Raw genomic sequence first — 14,301 nt, forward strand, 5'->3', positions numbered from 1 at the left:
GATATTTGAGGATTTTCTCCACTTTGAATCATATGATCCTACAAAAAAGTATAAGTCTCTTTTATTGGATTAGCCAGAGTCTCACCCTACAACTAATATGTCGCTGGATACTGAGTTCATGTTAGAGCGGAGGAATGCAGTTTTTACAATGATATGAGAATGGATTTTGGTTATTCTAATGCTGTGTAGGGCTGCAGCTAAAAATTACTTCCATTATTGATTAATCTGTCTGTTATGTTCTCAATTTATCAGTTGATTGTTCATAAAATGTCCGAAAATATTAATAATTTCTTAAAGCCTAAGTTGCCATGTTCACATGCTGAAATGCCAAATTCAATGCTTGTTTTATTTCCTGGTCCAAAACTCCAGAACAAAGACATTCAGTTAAATAACATAGAAGACTAAGAAGTCCAACAAATATTCACATGGGAGGAGCTTGATTATTATTATTGAGTATTTTTTGAGTTTTTGCTTGAAACATAGATAAACAATTGATGGATTATTGTATAGGTACAGATTCATTTTCTAATCGATTGATTTACTAATTGTTTAAGCTCTTAACTATAATGATGCAGCTTGATGTCCTTGTCTGATTTTAAAGGAAAACTAGTTATAGATATAGGGGTGAAGTGAACAAACAAATGCCTCCAGCTGCTCTGCCATCACCTCTCTCTCCTCTCTAATGCTTCCTCCCCCCTCTTTTCTCCTACCATTGTGACCAACCAGTACTCGTCTTTTCTTTTTGACCCATCTTGTGGAATCTGCTGCATCACTGAAGACAAACTGTTTCAGTCTAAAGTGACAACAGTCCCCTCCCTCCCCCTTCCTCTCTCCCCCTCTCCGCAGCCCACACAGGCACTGGCCTCTTCCACAGCAGAGACTCTCACACACTGAGGCGGGCAGGGCTTGACATGCAAATATAGCCTGAGTAGGCGGCAGCCTGTGAGCAGAGTGTGCAGCAATGTGAGGACTCTCACATGCCCCGCCCACAGAAGCCAGTTGCTAAGCAACCCCGCCCGCAAGGGGGGGGGGGGGGAGGGGCCGTGAATTCAACAACTGTTGCCTGAATCTGAGCTCTCACTGTGTGAATGCGAGTCGGCCGGCGAGCGCAGTCAGCGAGGGAGGGAAAGAGCGTGAGGTGCAGAGTCTGTGCTTGTGTTTGTGTGTGTGTGTATGAGTGTGTGTGTGTGTGTGTGTGTGTGTGTGTGTGTGTGTGTGTGAGAGAGACGCCCGGCAGCCGGTGCAGTGTTTTTAAAGTGAACGATACATCTGCTCCTCTGCCTCTCTACTTTGGACTAAACCACTAACAAGGACTCACCCTTTGGACTATCCCGACTCTCCCTTTTCCACTTGCCTTTAAAGGGAACACCTGTGTGTGTGTGTGTGTGTGTGTGTGTGTGTGTGTGTGTGTGTGTGTGTGTGTGTGCGTGTGAGTGTGTGTGTGTGTGTGTGTGTGTGTGTGTGTGTGTGTGTTTGTGTTTGAGCCGAGACAACGGACTTAGCCCTGGTGAACAGTGGATGACTTCAGTGGACGAGGGTTTCGCTGGTGAGAAGAGGGGGACCGCTGACCATGGACTCCCCTCACTAGTAAACGGGGTAAGCAAACCAGACTGCACGCAACCAGCTGGAAAAATGGGGCTGATGAGAGACCACTTGACAGAATGAGAACAAAACAGAGACTCAATAGGGGGACGTGAGGGTTTTAGTGAAAGAGAGGCGTAAACATTAAGGAAGCAGGGATAGTTTGTATGTGAAGGGGTGAGTTAAAAAGGGGGGCGATTCGACGGCTGTGCAGAGTCCATTGTCCCCCCCCAGTTGAATATGTGTGTGTGTGTGTGTGTGTGTGTGTGTGTGTGTGTGTGTGTGTGTGTGTGTGTGTGTGTTGTTGACCCCTGCCTCACAGCCTCCCTGTCTGTCTCGCTCAGCTGTCCTCGCGCTGCTCTGTCCCGTCCCTTCTCATCCCCGTCTGCTCTCCACTGCGCCCTCTCATCACCGCTTCCTCTCCCGGCCTCAGTCGGCTCAGCATCTCTCTGACGGTAATGGGATTAATTGGAAAGCATCGGTGGCCACAAGGAGAAGGCAATGACAGAGGGCGAGTGAGATCAAAAGACGTGTGCAGGGAACCGGGCGCATAGCACGTCCAAGTACGGATAGAACGGGAAGGACAGAGGAATAGCGTGGGTCTGCTGTCTGATGGGAGAATGTTGTTTGGCCCTTAAATATAAGAGAGCGTAGGCTATGAGTCATCATGTGTTTTTAAACATCTTCACTGGAAATCCTCTCGAATCATTTGACTCGTTAGGTGTACATCAAGTTATTCCAGTTTGCTCATTCAGGCCGTAGTTCAGAGAAAAAGGGGAAGTTTATACCAAAACAATCCCGTTGTGTTTTGAACCAACTCCACTGCAAATGTAGGTGTTCTGTAGTCGCAACACACACAACAGGGCTGAGGAATGATGTCATTGTATTTAAAGAAACTTCATATGCTACCAGAACGTTTTTCGCTATTGCAAATAATATTACAGTAAACAATTAAAAAGAATGTGGAGGGAAGAAAAAGTTTTACGGTGATGAGATCATCTAGAGAATTTAGGAGATCTAAATGTACAACTGATACTTATTGTGCCTTGTGATATCCGTTCATTGGTCTAAAAATAGAACGGCAAGGTGAGTTTTATTTCTATTGTGAGGATCTCAATGGCAACACGTGACGTCAGGCTCTCTAGTCGTTTTGAATGCTCCTGGTCTGTGACTGGACATTACATAACCAGATTAACTCTTCTTCATCCGAGCAGGAAATTCTCTGTCGATTGTCTCGGGCAACAACAACAAATACAAAAAACTTCTATTGTTCCACCAAAGTCACTTTGCTTACGGTGATGTAGTTATAGCTTTTTTCCCCCCAGTTGTTTGATTTTGTTTCCTTTTAACAAGATCGACATTCAGCCAAGCGTCTTTGACAGTGCACAGTGTGTACACCAGGACTAGAATAACTAGATTAACATGCAGCGCTGAGCTGTACGAGGTGAATGGAGGCTAATCTGCATGAGTTTAGAACAGTCACTCCTTTCTATGATGTCCGTCATACAACACATACTGAGAGAGAAGAAAGACTAATCTCAAGACAAAACAAATGATTAGCTTTAACACGCTCACATTTTTCTCAAGTCATTTATTGTCTCTGAACTTCTTTATACTTGTTGTTTTTCCTTTTTTGAGAAAATATTTAAAGTAGTTGTTGTTGGCGCAGAATTCCAAATCACAAAAATTCACAGGCAACGGCTGAAAAGGGGCCGGGTCCCAACCACCTGCTGAGGGGTCTGCCACTAACCGACACTGAAAAATGCCCCCATTCAACGGCCGGCAGCAGGAGAGCTGACAAACAGACTCTTAAGAGAAAGACAAAGCACTTTCTTTTCTTTTCACTGGGCATGAGTTTGATGACACGGAGAGGACAATCAGCGCGCTAGACACAACACACTTTGTCTGATAGAGGACAACATTTGAACGACCAAAGAGTGCTTGTGAAGCTAGATATGAGTCGGGGCGTTGTGCTTCTCTTTGAAGATGAAACTAATTTGACTAATCTTTCTCTGACAGTAATCATTAGCAGCAGCTCCATTGAGCTGTATACGCTGCCTGTTTAGCTATAAACGAGCACAGTCATGTAGTTTCACTTGTAAGAGTTAATGCCGACTACCTTGTTTGGATGTGAAGCAGTAGCACTTTTTCTTTAAACAAACTGCATGTAGTTGCCAAACTGAACAAAGAGATCAGGACAGGTGGTTGGCACACAGAGATGCACATGCACTAATAACCCAACACGTACCTGCCTGTCTGGTGTGACAGCATCTCCAAATTGCATTTCAATATGTCAGTGATACTGTGAGGCCGACATTTGGGTTTTTGGAACGCATGCACGCACAAACAGGTCGGTGAAAATTAGTCGAGGCCGCAGAGAATACCGCTGGAGGGCTTTTCTGCCCAAAAGTTAAAATATTTTACATTTTTGCAGTTGCACCGGAGAAAGTTGTTTAAGTTTAGAATAGAATATTTAGAGAAAGCTGCATTTTATATACATGCATTACTAGAATGATACTTATTATCTTATGTAGTAGATGCTAAATGTTTTTATTTCACCGTCACCTCAGCATCAGCCATTGGTTTGTGGACTGCCGTTTTGAAGCCTCAAGTTTGGCAATTCTTGCCGTCGCCATCTTGTTTTTTTTTTTTGCAACCAGGCATGTCACGAGAGGGTGGTGCAACCGAACGCTGAAGAAGACATTTTTAGGCGACCAAAATATTTCAACTTTCATGAACTGAAAACACTGTGAAAGACTAAATGAACATCATGTTGTATTGAAGAAGACTTGAAACTAGAGATTGAGACCATAAACTCATGTTTACAATGTTTACTGAGGTGATAAATCAAGTCAGAAGTAGAGTCATTTTTTCATAGACTTCTATACAATCCGACTTATTTTAACAACCAGAGAAGTCGCCCCCTGATGGCCATTAGAAAGAATGCAAGTATAAGGCACTTCAGCATTGGTGTCACTTAACAGACCCGGATGTTTTGTATTCGTCGTCCTGCCGTTCTGCTCTCTCAGTATAGTCCACAGTGTGTTGTCTGTCTACCGTCTCGTTACTCCATGCAAATGCAGAATAACAAAGTACGACGCAGCTCCTTGATTTGACTTTCCGACCAGATTCTACCCTTTTTCTGACAAACAGACTTGGAACATGTAGAACATTGTCAGCAGGATACAAAGATTGCTTCGTGCTGCAGCTCTGTCATCCACAAGAAATAGAGCTAAATTGCTTCGTCGTGTGCTCTGGTGTTTTTGTTTTTTCTGTAATTACAGACGCAGTACGCACATTGATTCACACACAAACGCTGCTTTAGAACAGTTTAATCGCTCATAATTAAGGGATGTATTTCAAGTTATCCTTGTTTAACGGGCCTACTCTATATACAGTACACACCCACACACACACACACACACACACACACACACACACACATATGCAAACGATAGGATTCAAACACTTGTCACTGCTAATATCAACTGTCACATCAACCTCCTTTTTTAAAATACTCTATAGTACTTGAGGAAGTCAGAATTAGCCAAAATAAACTCACTACTTCCCTCATTTTTTCAAGGCCATTTTATTTTTATTCTGCAGATTCAGAAATGAGGAAACACATGCAGTCACACTGTTTCACCTGTTGGGGTTGCTTGGGTGTTTCATTAAGGACTCCTTCACACAGTCTCCAGTGTGCTGCTCTGGCCCCTCCCTTTATTGTCCTTTGTCCACTGCAACATTCCTGGTAGTCCAAAGCAGCTACCTGTTGGTGGAAACAAATGTGTGTGTGTGTGTGTGTGTGTGTGTGTGTGTGTGTGTGTGTGTGTGTGTGTGTGTGTGTGTGTGTCATTTGCTCAAAGTTTCACACAGTGTTGACTTAAGGAAATGGTAGAGAAATATGAGTCATTACTTCCCCTTTGTGTAATGTCTACTGTGTGTGTGATGCGTAGGAAGAGTATTGCTCACCATAGGAGCTGAATAATACAGACGCAGACGGAAACATGCACATACACACACATTGACATGGTGTTTGGCAAACTGCTATTGAAGCAGTCGATACAGGCGTGAATGTGATCATCACTCAACAACTGAAGAGGCAACATGTGTACGTGAGATTAACAACTTACTATTGATTTTATTATAGATCAATCTGTTTATTATTTTCTCAATGAATTGCTTATTTGTCTCAGGCAGCAACCTCCTTGTCTGTATAGTGTCACCAATGCAGAAGTGTCTTAAACTTGCGTTCTATCTGATGGCCATCAGGGGGCGACTCCTCTGGTTTCAAAAAGAAGTCAGATTGTATAGACGTCTATGAGAAAAAGACTCTACTTCTTTTCTTGCGTTTTCTTTCACAGTGTGTTTTCAGTTCATGAAAGTTAATTGTAACATTTTGGTTGCCTAAAAATGTCTTCAGTTGTGTTCAGCTCCACCCTCTCATGTCACCTCTGGTCGCAAATCAACAAGACAGCATCGGCCAAAAACCAAGATGGCGGCGCCCAAAATGCCAAACAAAAATACCAAGCTGAAATCTCATCGCTACGTCCACTTCTTCTATACAGTCTATGATTTGTTTACAAAATGTCAGAAGAGTGCCACCTTGCAAGTTTAAACAACAAAATATTAAATTAAATGTTAGATATGACAATCCCCACATTTGAGAAGATGGAACTAGAAATCGATTGGAATTTATACTTGAATTACTCACAAAACTGACTAATCAAGTAATTGGCTCATCATTTCTACTGTTTTTGTACACATTTGTGAGTCAGAATATCCTTTTAAGGTTCTGTAAAGCCTCTTATGCCCTCTTGTCCCAGAGCCTCTTGTTACCAGCCGGTGAGATCTGAGGCTCCTGATGGCAGAAGCACCCACCGCTAACACTGTCAAAACGCTGAATATCAAAGCAGAGCAATCCACTTTTTGGGGGAATACTTCGGTGGTGGCAGCAGTCGAGGAGCTCAGGGCTTAGAAGAATGGGAGAAAGAGAGTAAGAGAGGATGAAATGAACAAAGAGAGAGACGGAGATGTAAAGCCTCTGCAGAGAAACGCCTCTTATCTCTGGAGCTCAAGTCTGACAAACCCAAGCACAGAGACCGCTGTTCTCTCTCTGCTGCCCTCTCTCGCTCTCTGTCTCTCTCTCTCTCTGTCTCTGTCCTCTCTCTCTCTCTGTCTCTCTCTCTCTCTTTCTCTCTCTCTCTCTCTCTCTCTCTCTCTCTGTCCTCTCTCTTTCTCTCTCTCTGTCCTCTCTCTTTTTCTCTCTCTCTCTCTGTCCTCTCTCTGTCCTCTCTCTGTCGCTCTCTCTGTCTCTCTCGCTCTCTCTCTCTCTTTCTCTCTCTGTCCACTCCCCAATCCATCCTCTATGTTCTCCCTCTTTCAATTTGACCGTCACTCCTCAGCCCAACCTTCTGCCTACTCACACTGAATCAAATCTTCATCAGTGTGGGTCGATCCAGTCGATGTCAGTGTGATCCCTCCCTGCACTGGTGTTTTTGTCCTCTGTGTTTACTCGTGATTGTGCAGCAACAAGATGGTTTCTGTCCCAACTAGTTGTGCAACACTCGACAACAGGAACAACACCTTTTTAAGTTCATATAAGCCGTATAATTCCTTTGATCTAGTTTGGCTCCAATGACAAAACCACAAAAATGTCTCTTAGATATTTTTAAAGGGTGATCTTCACTTAAAGCCTTGTAAGGCTGCTGTATCTTAAAGGGACAGTTCATCCCGAATTCAATTTAAAAAAAAAAAATGTTCTCTTACCTGTGGTGCAATTTATCAAACAGACTTTATTGTGAGCAGTTTCATGTAGAAACTATAGCTGAAAGAAACTAGTTCCTATATGAAATTGCTCACATGAGGTCTATGGGTTATCTTGAGTAATCGGGTCAAGACACAATAGTGAGTTTTTTAAATGTATTTTTTTCACTTTGAGCAACACAAGCCAAGTGCCATATAGTACCATTATATTAGAGAGAGGGCAGACATCTGTACAGCCGATATCTCCAAAACTAGGCAACTCACACCAAAACAATCTATACTGATAAACAGCACTACAGGCAAGAGGAAACATGTGTATCTTTGCAGTGAACTGTCCCTTTAAACTTTTCAAATGCAAAACATTTGAAGTGATTTAACGAGGATCAACCTGCATCACAAGTTCCCTTGTTTCTTGCGTCTTTTATTGATTTTAATGTTGTTGTTTTGTTTTTTAATGGAAAATTCTGTAAAAGTCGAAAACAAGTTTGAAAAACAACCTCAAACGATTATGATAAAGGAGTGAAACTTAATGACACACTCGTGGGAATGTCCCTCTCCTGACAGCTGAGAAAATAAGTCATTCAGGTTGCACCGCTCTTGCTTGTTTTACATTTAGATCAATCGGACCATGAAACGCATCGTCATCCATGTAATTCTCCACTCTGCCAGGAGGCCTGATTAGTGATTTGTTCAGCACTAAACCGGTATTGACCCTCAGCACTCGGCATCGACTAAAGGGGTGTGAGGAGAGGCGGATGGAGAGTCTATCTTTTTATTGACGGCTGCAACGCCGTTGTCTTTGTCCAACCTGATAAAGAGTTCCGGCCTTTTGACGACTTCGAGATTGACCGGTTAAACCCCCCCCCCTGTTAATTGGCCTTTCAGTGAGTAATTAGTTCATGTCACTCTCCGCGAGTGAGTTTTGTGTGAGTGCATGCAAGCTTTGATTGTATGGCACTGCGTTTGTGTCGAGTATGTGTCAAAACACTTGGCCAGCGAGATTGTTCCTGGTTCTGATTGTGAAGAAGAGATGCCAGAGTGAAGACAATGAAGAGAAAGAAACAAAATGAACTTGTACATTTTCTTAGACTTCAGAAGATTAACCATTTCTGCAACACAACGACAAAATGTGCCCTTGCCCTGTAGAACGACACAGCACATCTGGCATTCCTCCGAATAACGACTCGATTTCACTCGACTTCCTGAGACTAGCCTTTACAGTCTGTGCCTCTGTGATACGCATGTCCATGAGGAATTTGCATCGTGTATTTGGATGGTTCCATGATTTGACTGCCAGTCACGTTGGAGGAAACAAGATTGCGAGTGAATTTGAGATATGCGTTTGCCTCCCGCTCTAACTTTCTCTTGCACAGACACACACATGAAAAATACCGTGTGCCGGCCTCGCTAGCAATCGCGATACAGTGACTTCATTTGCGCCTCACAGTTTTCGTCACCGTAATCCTCCACAGTGTTGCTCAACCACTGCAGCATGACAAATGCATTTTCTCAACGGTTTTGAGCTTCAGGACTCTGTCAACATGGTGTGATTTATAGTCATCATTCATGTTACATAAACTCCCATTTATGCGCGGCTGAAAAAAACAACGCCGACGCTGCCAAATGATTCCCTAGTTACTCAAGTTGAGGCGCGTGTGTTGGACAGATATACACTGGGGCGGTGCTTGCTGTTAGTTTCAGTTGTCTCCGGTCTTTTCTCTGCTCTACCTTCTGCCTTTATTTTATTTCTCTCCACTGGATGTGTGGTGATCTCTCTCTCTCTCTCTCTCCATCAGATTCCCGTAGAGAAGCGTCCCTACTCTTTATTTTCTATTTTCTTACCTCCTCACTGCTTTCATCTCTATTGCAGATGCAATGGATGTAAATAATACATCTTAATAAATCTTTCCCAGAGAGCCTGGCCGTGTTAGAGCCTCTTCTGTCCTCCTGTCGTATAAATCTGGGCCACCGATCTTTGCTTGTGATACTCCAGGTGTCTGACCTGCTTTTTCTCAGAGAAAGTTCTCACACACTTATCCAGCCCAGCACCTGGACAAGGCTCTGCTACGTTGGACAGAGACAGAGAGAATCCACACACAAACGTATGGCTGTAGTTGTTGTTGGCATACGTCTCTTATTACCTTCTTGTCTCAGAAAATGGGAGCTGAATTTTTCTGGTTGTTCTCTGGCGTTAGCCTCACCTGGGAGAGAAAGAGAAGCAGGGAAAAGATAGGATGTCTGTATTTTAACTAGGTCAGACCCTGCAGCAACGGACCCACAGAAATCTTTTTGCTATTTAAAAAAAAATACGTGCAACAGCATTGATGGTGTGCAGAATAATGCTATAAAGCTGCATCCTGTTTTTATAATCTGTGGACAAAGCACAACACCGTGTGAATTCTCTTTCACTTCATACTGTTCTGTTTTGCATTTGGACCCATTAGAAGTCATCGTCTTGATATGTGGTATAGATTCAAGGCATTTTAATGACTGCTTTCATTATATTTTTTAGAATGCTGTTCATATATGAACATACCACCCTGCAGAACAAATACAGTCCAGTATAAAACAGATGTTGGTGTAATATACGAGGTGTACTACCAAACACTGAAAGGCTTCAGACACTCATAAAAACCTGCTGATAAATCATTAATAACGGAGCTGATTAAAAACTTCCTCCTTAGACCAAAGGGTGATGTTAAGGTGCGTCAGGCCTTCAGGCAGAGCCGCTGCAGTTAAAAAAAGTGCGGCACATCTTGGCGTCCTCGGTTCAAGCTGTTCGGCAGGACAGCCATGTGTTCGCTCCAGGGGGGAATGGAGCAACTCAAAACACTCTGTAGGCTCATGTTGTGGCAGTTACAGCCCCCAGGTACAGAGAGAGACAATTACATTCAACCTCTACTGTGTATATTGCATTAGTGTAGCATTGTCTATTGTGTTGCAGAGGCAGAATTTCTCACCTTTTCAACCCACATTGGGAAGCTTAGTTCTGTAGCTAGAAAAAAACTTCCTCTTCTCTCTTCCTCAAAACAAACACAACAGGTGTCCAACTTCCCTGCTGTGGTAGCTTGTTCATTTTATTTTTTAAATGGTTGTGTTGGAGTACAGAGGGGGCCTCGCACTGTTTCTTTTTTCCTGCTGCAGGGAAATAAGGAGACTGGTCTAAGGAATGCTAAAGAGGCCTATATCCTAGGCTGTATTCTGGGTGACTCCATGGTGTCTCTTTGTTACAGTACAGAGCCTCAGTTGATGAGTTCACTTTGTTCATTCACTTGTACAGGCATGCATTGTTGTGTGTTTTTTGGGGGGTATGGGATAGGGATGTAAACAAATATGAATACATTATTGTGATATGTGAAGATAATCATCTCTAAACAAACGCAAACAGCATTCACATTTTTTTGCAGTAATATTCGTAATTTACAGACAGATCTCAGAAGTGAATCCAAAATGGCAAATTAATTTGAACCCTACAAACCAACTTTATTTTCATCTGGATCTGCATGCACAACCTCAAGCAATATGACCCAAAAAGCTATCATGACCTGTTTGTTTGTTTAATCAAATTATTATTTTATTTATTCTCTTTTGTGATAATAGCTTTGCATTCCTCTCGACCTCCTCCCATTATGTAAAGAGAGAAAAATCAAGCAATATTCAATACAATTTTGACTTTCATTTTCCCTTTATTTCTGCTATTCATTCCCACCCAGACCATTTAAAGTGATTTTTTTTATTATTATTTTTTATGTTTTGTTATTTGATCATTCAAGTACATGGTTAAATTATTAAAATTGTGTATATTTTGTTATACATTCATACTTGTACATATAACCTGGACGTTTTCGAACAACTTCCTGCTCACTTCTGCTATAAATGCGACGACATATATTTTTGTGACCTTCAGATAGTAGCTTTGCGTTAAACCCCTCGTATGGGACCTGATTACCTCTTCACCTGCCCTCCTCAGTTCATGCTGCAGTGCTCCGTCACGCTGAGATAAGTCCTCGTTCTCTGTTGCATTAGAAGAGATTTGAGCCGCAGAAGAGTGAAACTAGACGGAGCGGGACCTGTGACCTTTGACCCGTTGCCCTTTCACCTTTTCTAACACTCCAGGCCTTCAATGTGATCTTAAGACCATTCCCACAGTGAAGGAATTCACTAAGTGGGAGAACCAACCTAATCCACAAGTGTTAATACTCACAACGGCCATGATTTGTGAGCAGCCCTCCTAAAACTAAAAACAAGTCATGCTATTTTATAATGAAGGGGATTTATGTTTGCTTGCAATCGAAAATGATGATAGAAATGATGCCATTGGTGTAAAGAGTCACTGAGCAGGATTTTGGCAGCGTTAACTGTCATCACAATAACAGCCGCACTCAAACTCTGTTTCTTGTTTCTGCAATTTCGGTGCCTGTGAATTAGTCTGTAAACGGACTCTCCCCCTCTTCCCATCATTCTCCAGGGCGGTGAGGAGGAGCGGCTTTGTCCGGTCATCATGTGCACGCGGGCCATTCCTGACCTCGTCCCTGAGTGCCAGCTGTTCCCGGGAGAGGTGGAGGAGCCTGAGGAGGAGGTGGCAGACGAGGGCAGGGAGAGGGAATCGGACCGAGACAGTGCAGTGGAAAGCACCCAAGGGTCAGACACCTCCGACGGGCCCATCCGACCTGAAGACAAGGAAGACGCACTGGGGCATCTCTTTTTCCCTGGGGAGAAGTGAGCTTTGTTCCATCTGCTTTACTGTCTGTCTCACTGTCTCTAGATCAGTCCACATTCCGTGATGCTCCTTGTTCCAGTGCTGCACACAGTGGAGACCTTCATTCATGGAGACAAATATCTGTTTCTATTTCTATTGATTCTCCTCGCTGTTTTCTCAATCAGACTCTCTAAAATTCTCTGTCAGATTAAAAATGTATCGTCTAAACTCGAATAACTAAGTATAACATCCTCCCCTTCTTTTTCCTCAGGTGTGGACAGACCAGCGTCTCAGTGACCTCTGACCTATCCCTGAACGAGGAGCAGTTCGAGGACTACGGAGAAGGGGAGGAACCGGACTACGCTCCCAGCAGCCCCTGCCCGGACGACGAGACTCGAACCAACGGGTGCTCCGACCTCGGCTCATCTGTTCCCTCTAGGTAAGAGAGGGTTAGAGAGGGAAACATTGGGAGACATCGTTCCTCATGTTTGAGTGCTGAGGGGGACACTAGTAGGTTATCGGCGCTGAACCTCAACACTGTATACCTTAGCCACCAAAATAACCAAATCCACAATTGTCTATGGCTGCGATGTGCCACCTCACCTAAGATGACGACCTCCTCTGTTTACATCTTAAAGAATAAAACGTTAAAGTTCAGTTATTGTTGTAAAATGGTCAACATGGTGGCGGTGTCTATTTTTGGTGTCACAATAACAGTCAAACATTTGAATATTAAAATACTCATGTTAAGTCCCTCCCCAACATCCTCTGAAGAAACTCAGGTTTTGTCAAATTCTCTCTCAAACTCTCGCCGTTGGCTTGTTGCAACAGTAAAAGGAATTTGGCTAATTAAGCTCATTCATTGAAATGATTGTGTTGCTAAGTGGACAATCACACATGATCACCTCATGTTCTTCTGCAACTTCAGTACAAAATCATTATCCTGTTGTTTTGGGCGTGACAGGGAGTGATGTGGTGAAAGTACAGGGTCAACGTAGTTACTGCAAAAATAGCCTTAATTTGCCTGTTACGTACATAAATATTATCCGGCATTTCTTCCAGGGCCAGCAGCACATTTTTGGTGGCCCAGCAGTGCAGATAAAAGATTCTTGAAGGTTAGGTTCTGATTAAGACATTGACCATTTCCTGTAGCTCCTCAACTCTGTTAAATATATGGACTTGAGGCTCCACTCCGCAGAATAATTTCCTGACTCATATTATTATTAGAGTCTTGACTGCAGAAGTGTAGCTTAGGAGTTCTTGCCCCGAAGGCCACATTAATATTCAAAAAAGGCCTGTGTTTAATGGGATTAAGTCTCCCGGCTGATAGAGTGGCAATGCTGCTCCTTTCTCGCATACCAAGCAGACAAAACTCACAAAATGGAGTTGGCATGGAGATTTAAATTCAAAATGAGGCCCCGGATTTACAAGAAGTGAAAGAAGTTTGAGTGACTACAGCACAAAGTGGGTTAAAAGGCTCACTCGCTAATTTTGGTATCGTGCCTCCGAAACCAATTTCTTAGAGTTTTTGAGGTTGTGATTTTGAGAACTCTGTGTTGACTTTCGGGAAGTTATTGGAAACTATATCAAAAACAGGGAGTGTACGTTCATGGCTCGAGGGCCCAAGATCACGATGCAATACAATCCTCATTTTGGCAACAGATTTGGTAATGAGGTCATTGTTTTGCTGTCTTGCTGCGTCCAGACTTTTCCAACATACTGTAACACAATAACTAAGAGGCTGCAAGTTAAACTTCTGGATTCACATATTCATTCCAAACAAAGTGCTATCGCTGAGTACCTTTGTAGCAAAGGACTTGTCTCATATTATTCGTCTGGATAGCCAGATCAGTTCTCTTGGTGTCTTGGCACCAGCTCGCAGGGTTTATATCAGCCTCACTCCTCTACGCACTCAAATGGTCGTATGCTTACGTAAGCACCAAAATGGCGACTCCTCAGTGTGTCGAGCAGATAAAAACCATACGCACGTCTCTGTGTGTGTGTGTGTGTGTGTGTGTGTGTGTGTGTGTGTGTGTGTGTGTGTGTGTGTGTGTGTGTGTGTTCACAGTGCGGGCCAGACTCCTCGTAAGGTGCGTCAGCATTACACCGGTGAAATGATGGATGTCTACTGCTCTCAGTGCAGCAAAAAGGTCAACCTGCTGAACGACCTGGAGGTTCGCCTCAAAAACCTGAAGGCTAACAGGTAGGACACACACCCGCAAACAACACAGTATCACACCTACCGCAACCCAGGT

General features: G+C 43.2%; 1 protein-coding gene across 4 annotated transcripts in view; it reads left to right on the forward strand.

The window, feature by feature from the left end:
* The window catches only part of rab11fip4b (RAB11 family interacting protein 4 (class II) b), a 52,765-nt gene that overhangs the window by 27,530 nt on the left and 10,934 nt on the right, over positions 1–14,301 (forward strand). For 2 of the 4 annotated variants that reach the window (XM_068726737.1, XM_068726738.1), the window contains exons 4-6: positions 11,816–12,066; positions 12,318–12,485; positions 14,115–14,249. In XM_068726737.1, the coding sequence (XP_068582838.1) occupies positions 11,816–12,066; positions 12,318–12,485; positions 14,115–14,249 (554 nt within the window). Of the gene's footprint in view, positions 1–1,078; positions 1,597–1,952; positions 2,037–11,815; positions 12,067–12,317; positions 12,486–14,114; positions 14,250–14,301 lie in introns of those variants that run through there. The other 2 variants (XM_068726739.1, XM_068726740.1) reach the window with 2 other exon arrangements.

The sequence above is a fragment of the Cebidichthys violaceus genome, unplaced genomic scaffold, assembly GCF_023349555.1.
Source record: "Cebidichthys violaceus isolate CVI_PGR_0920_01 unplaced genomic scaffold, fCebVio1.0.p SCAF_4, whole genome shotgun sequence".
NCBI lineage: Eukaryota > Metazoa > Chordata > Actinopteri > Perciformes > Stichaeidae > Cebidichthys > Cebidichthys violaceus.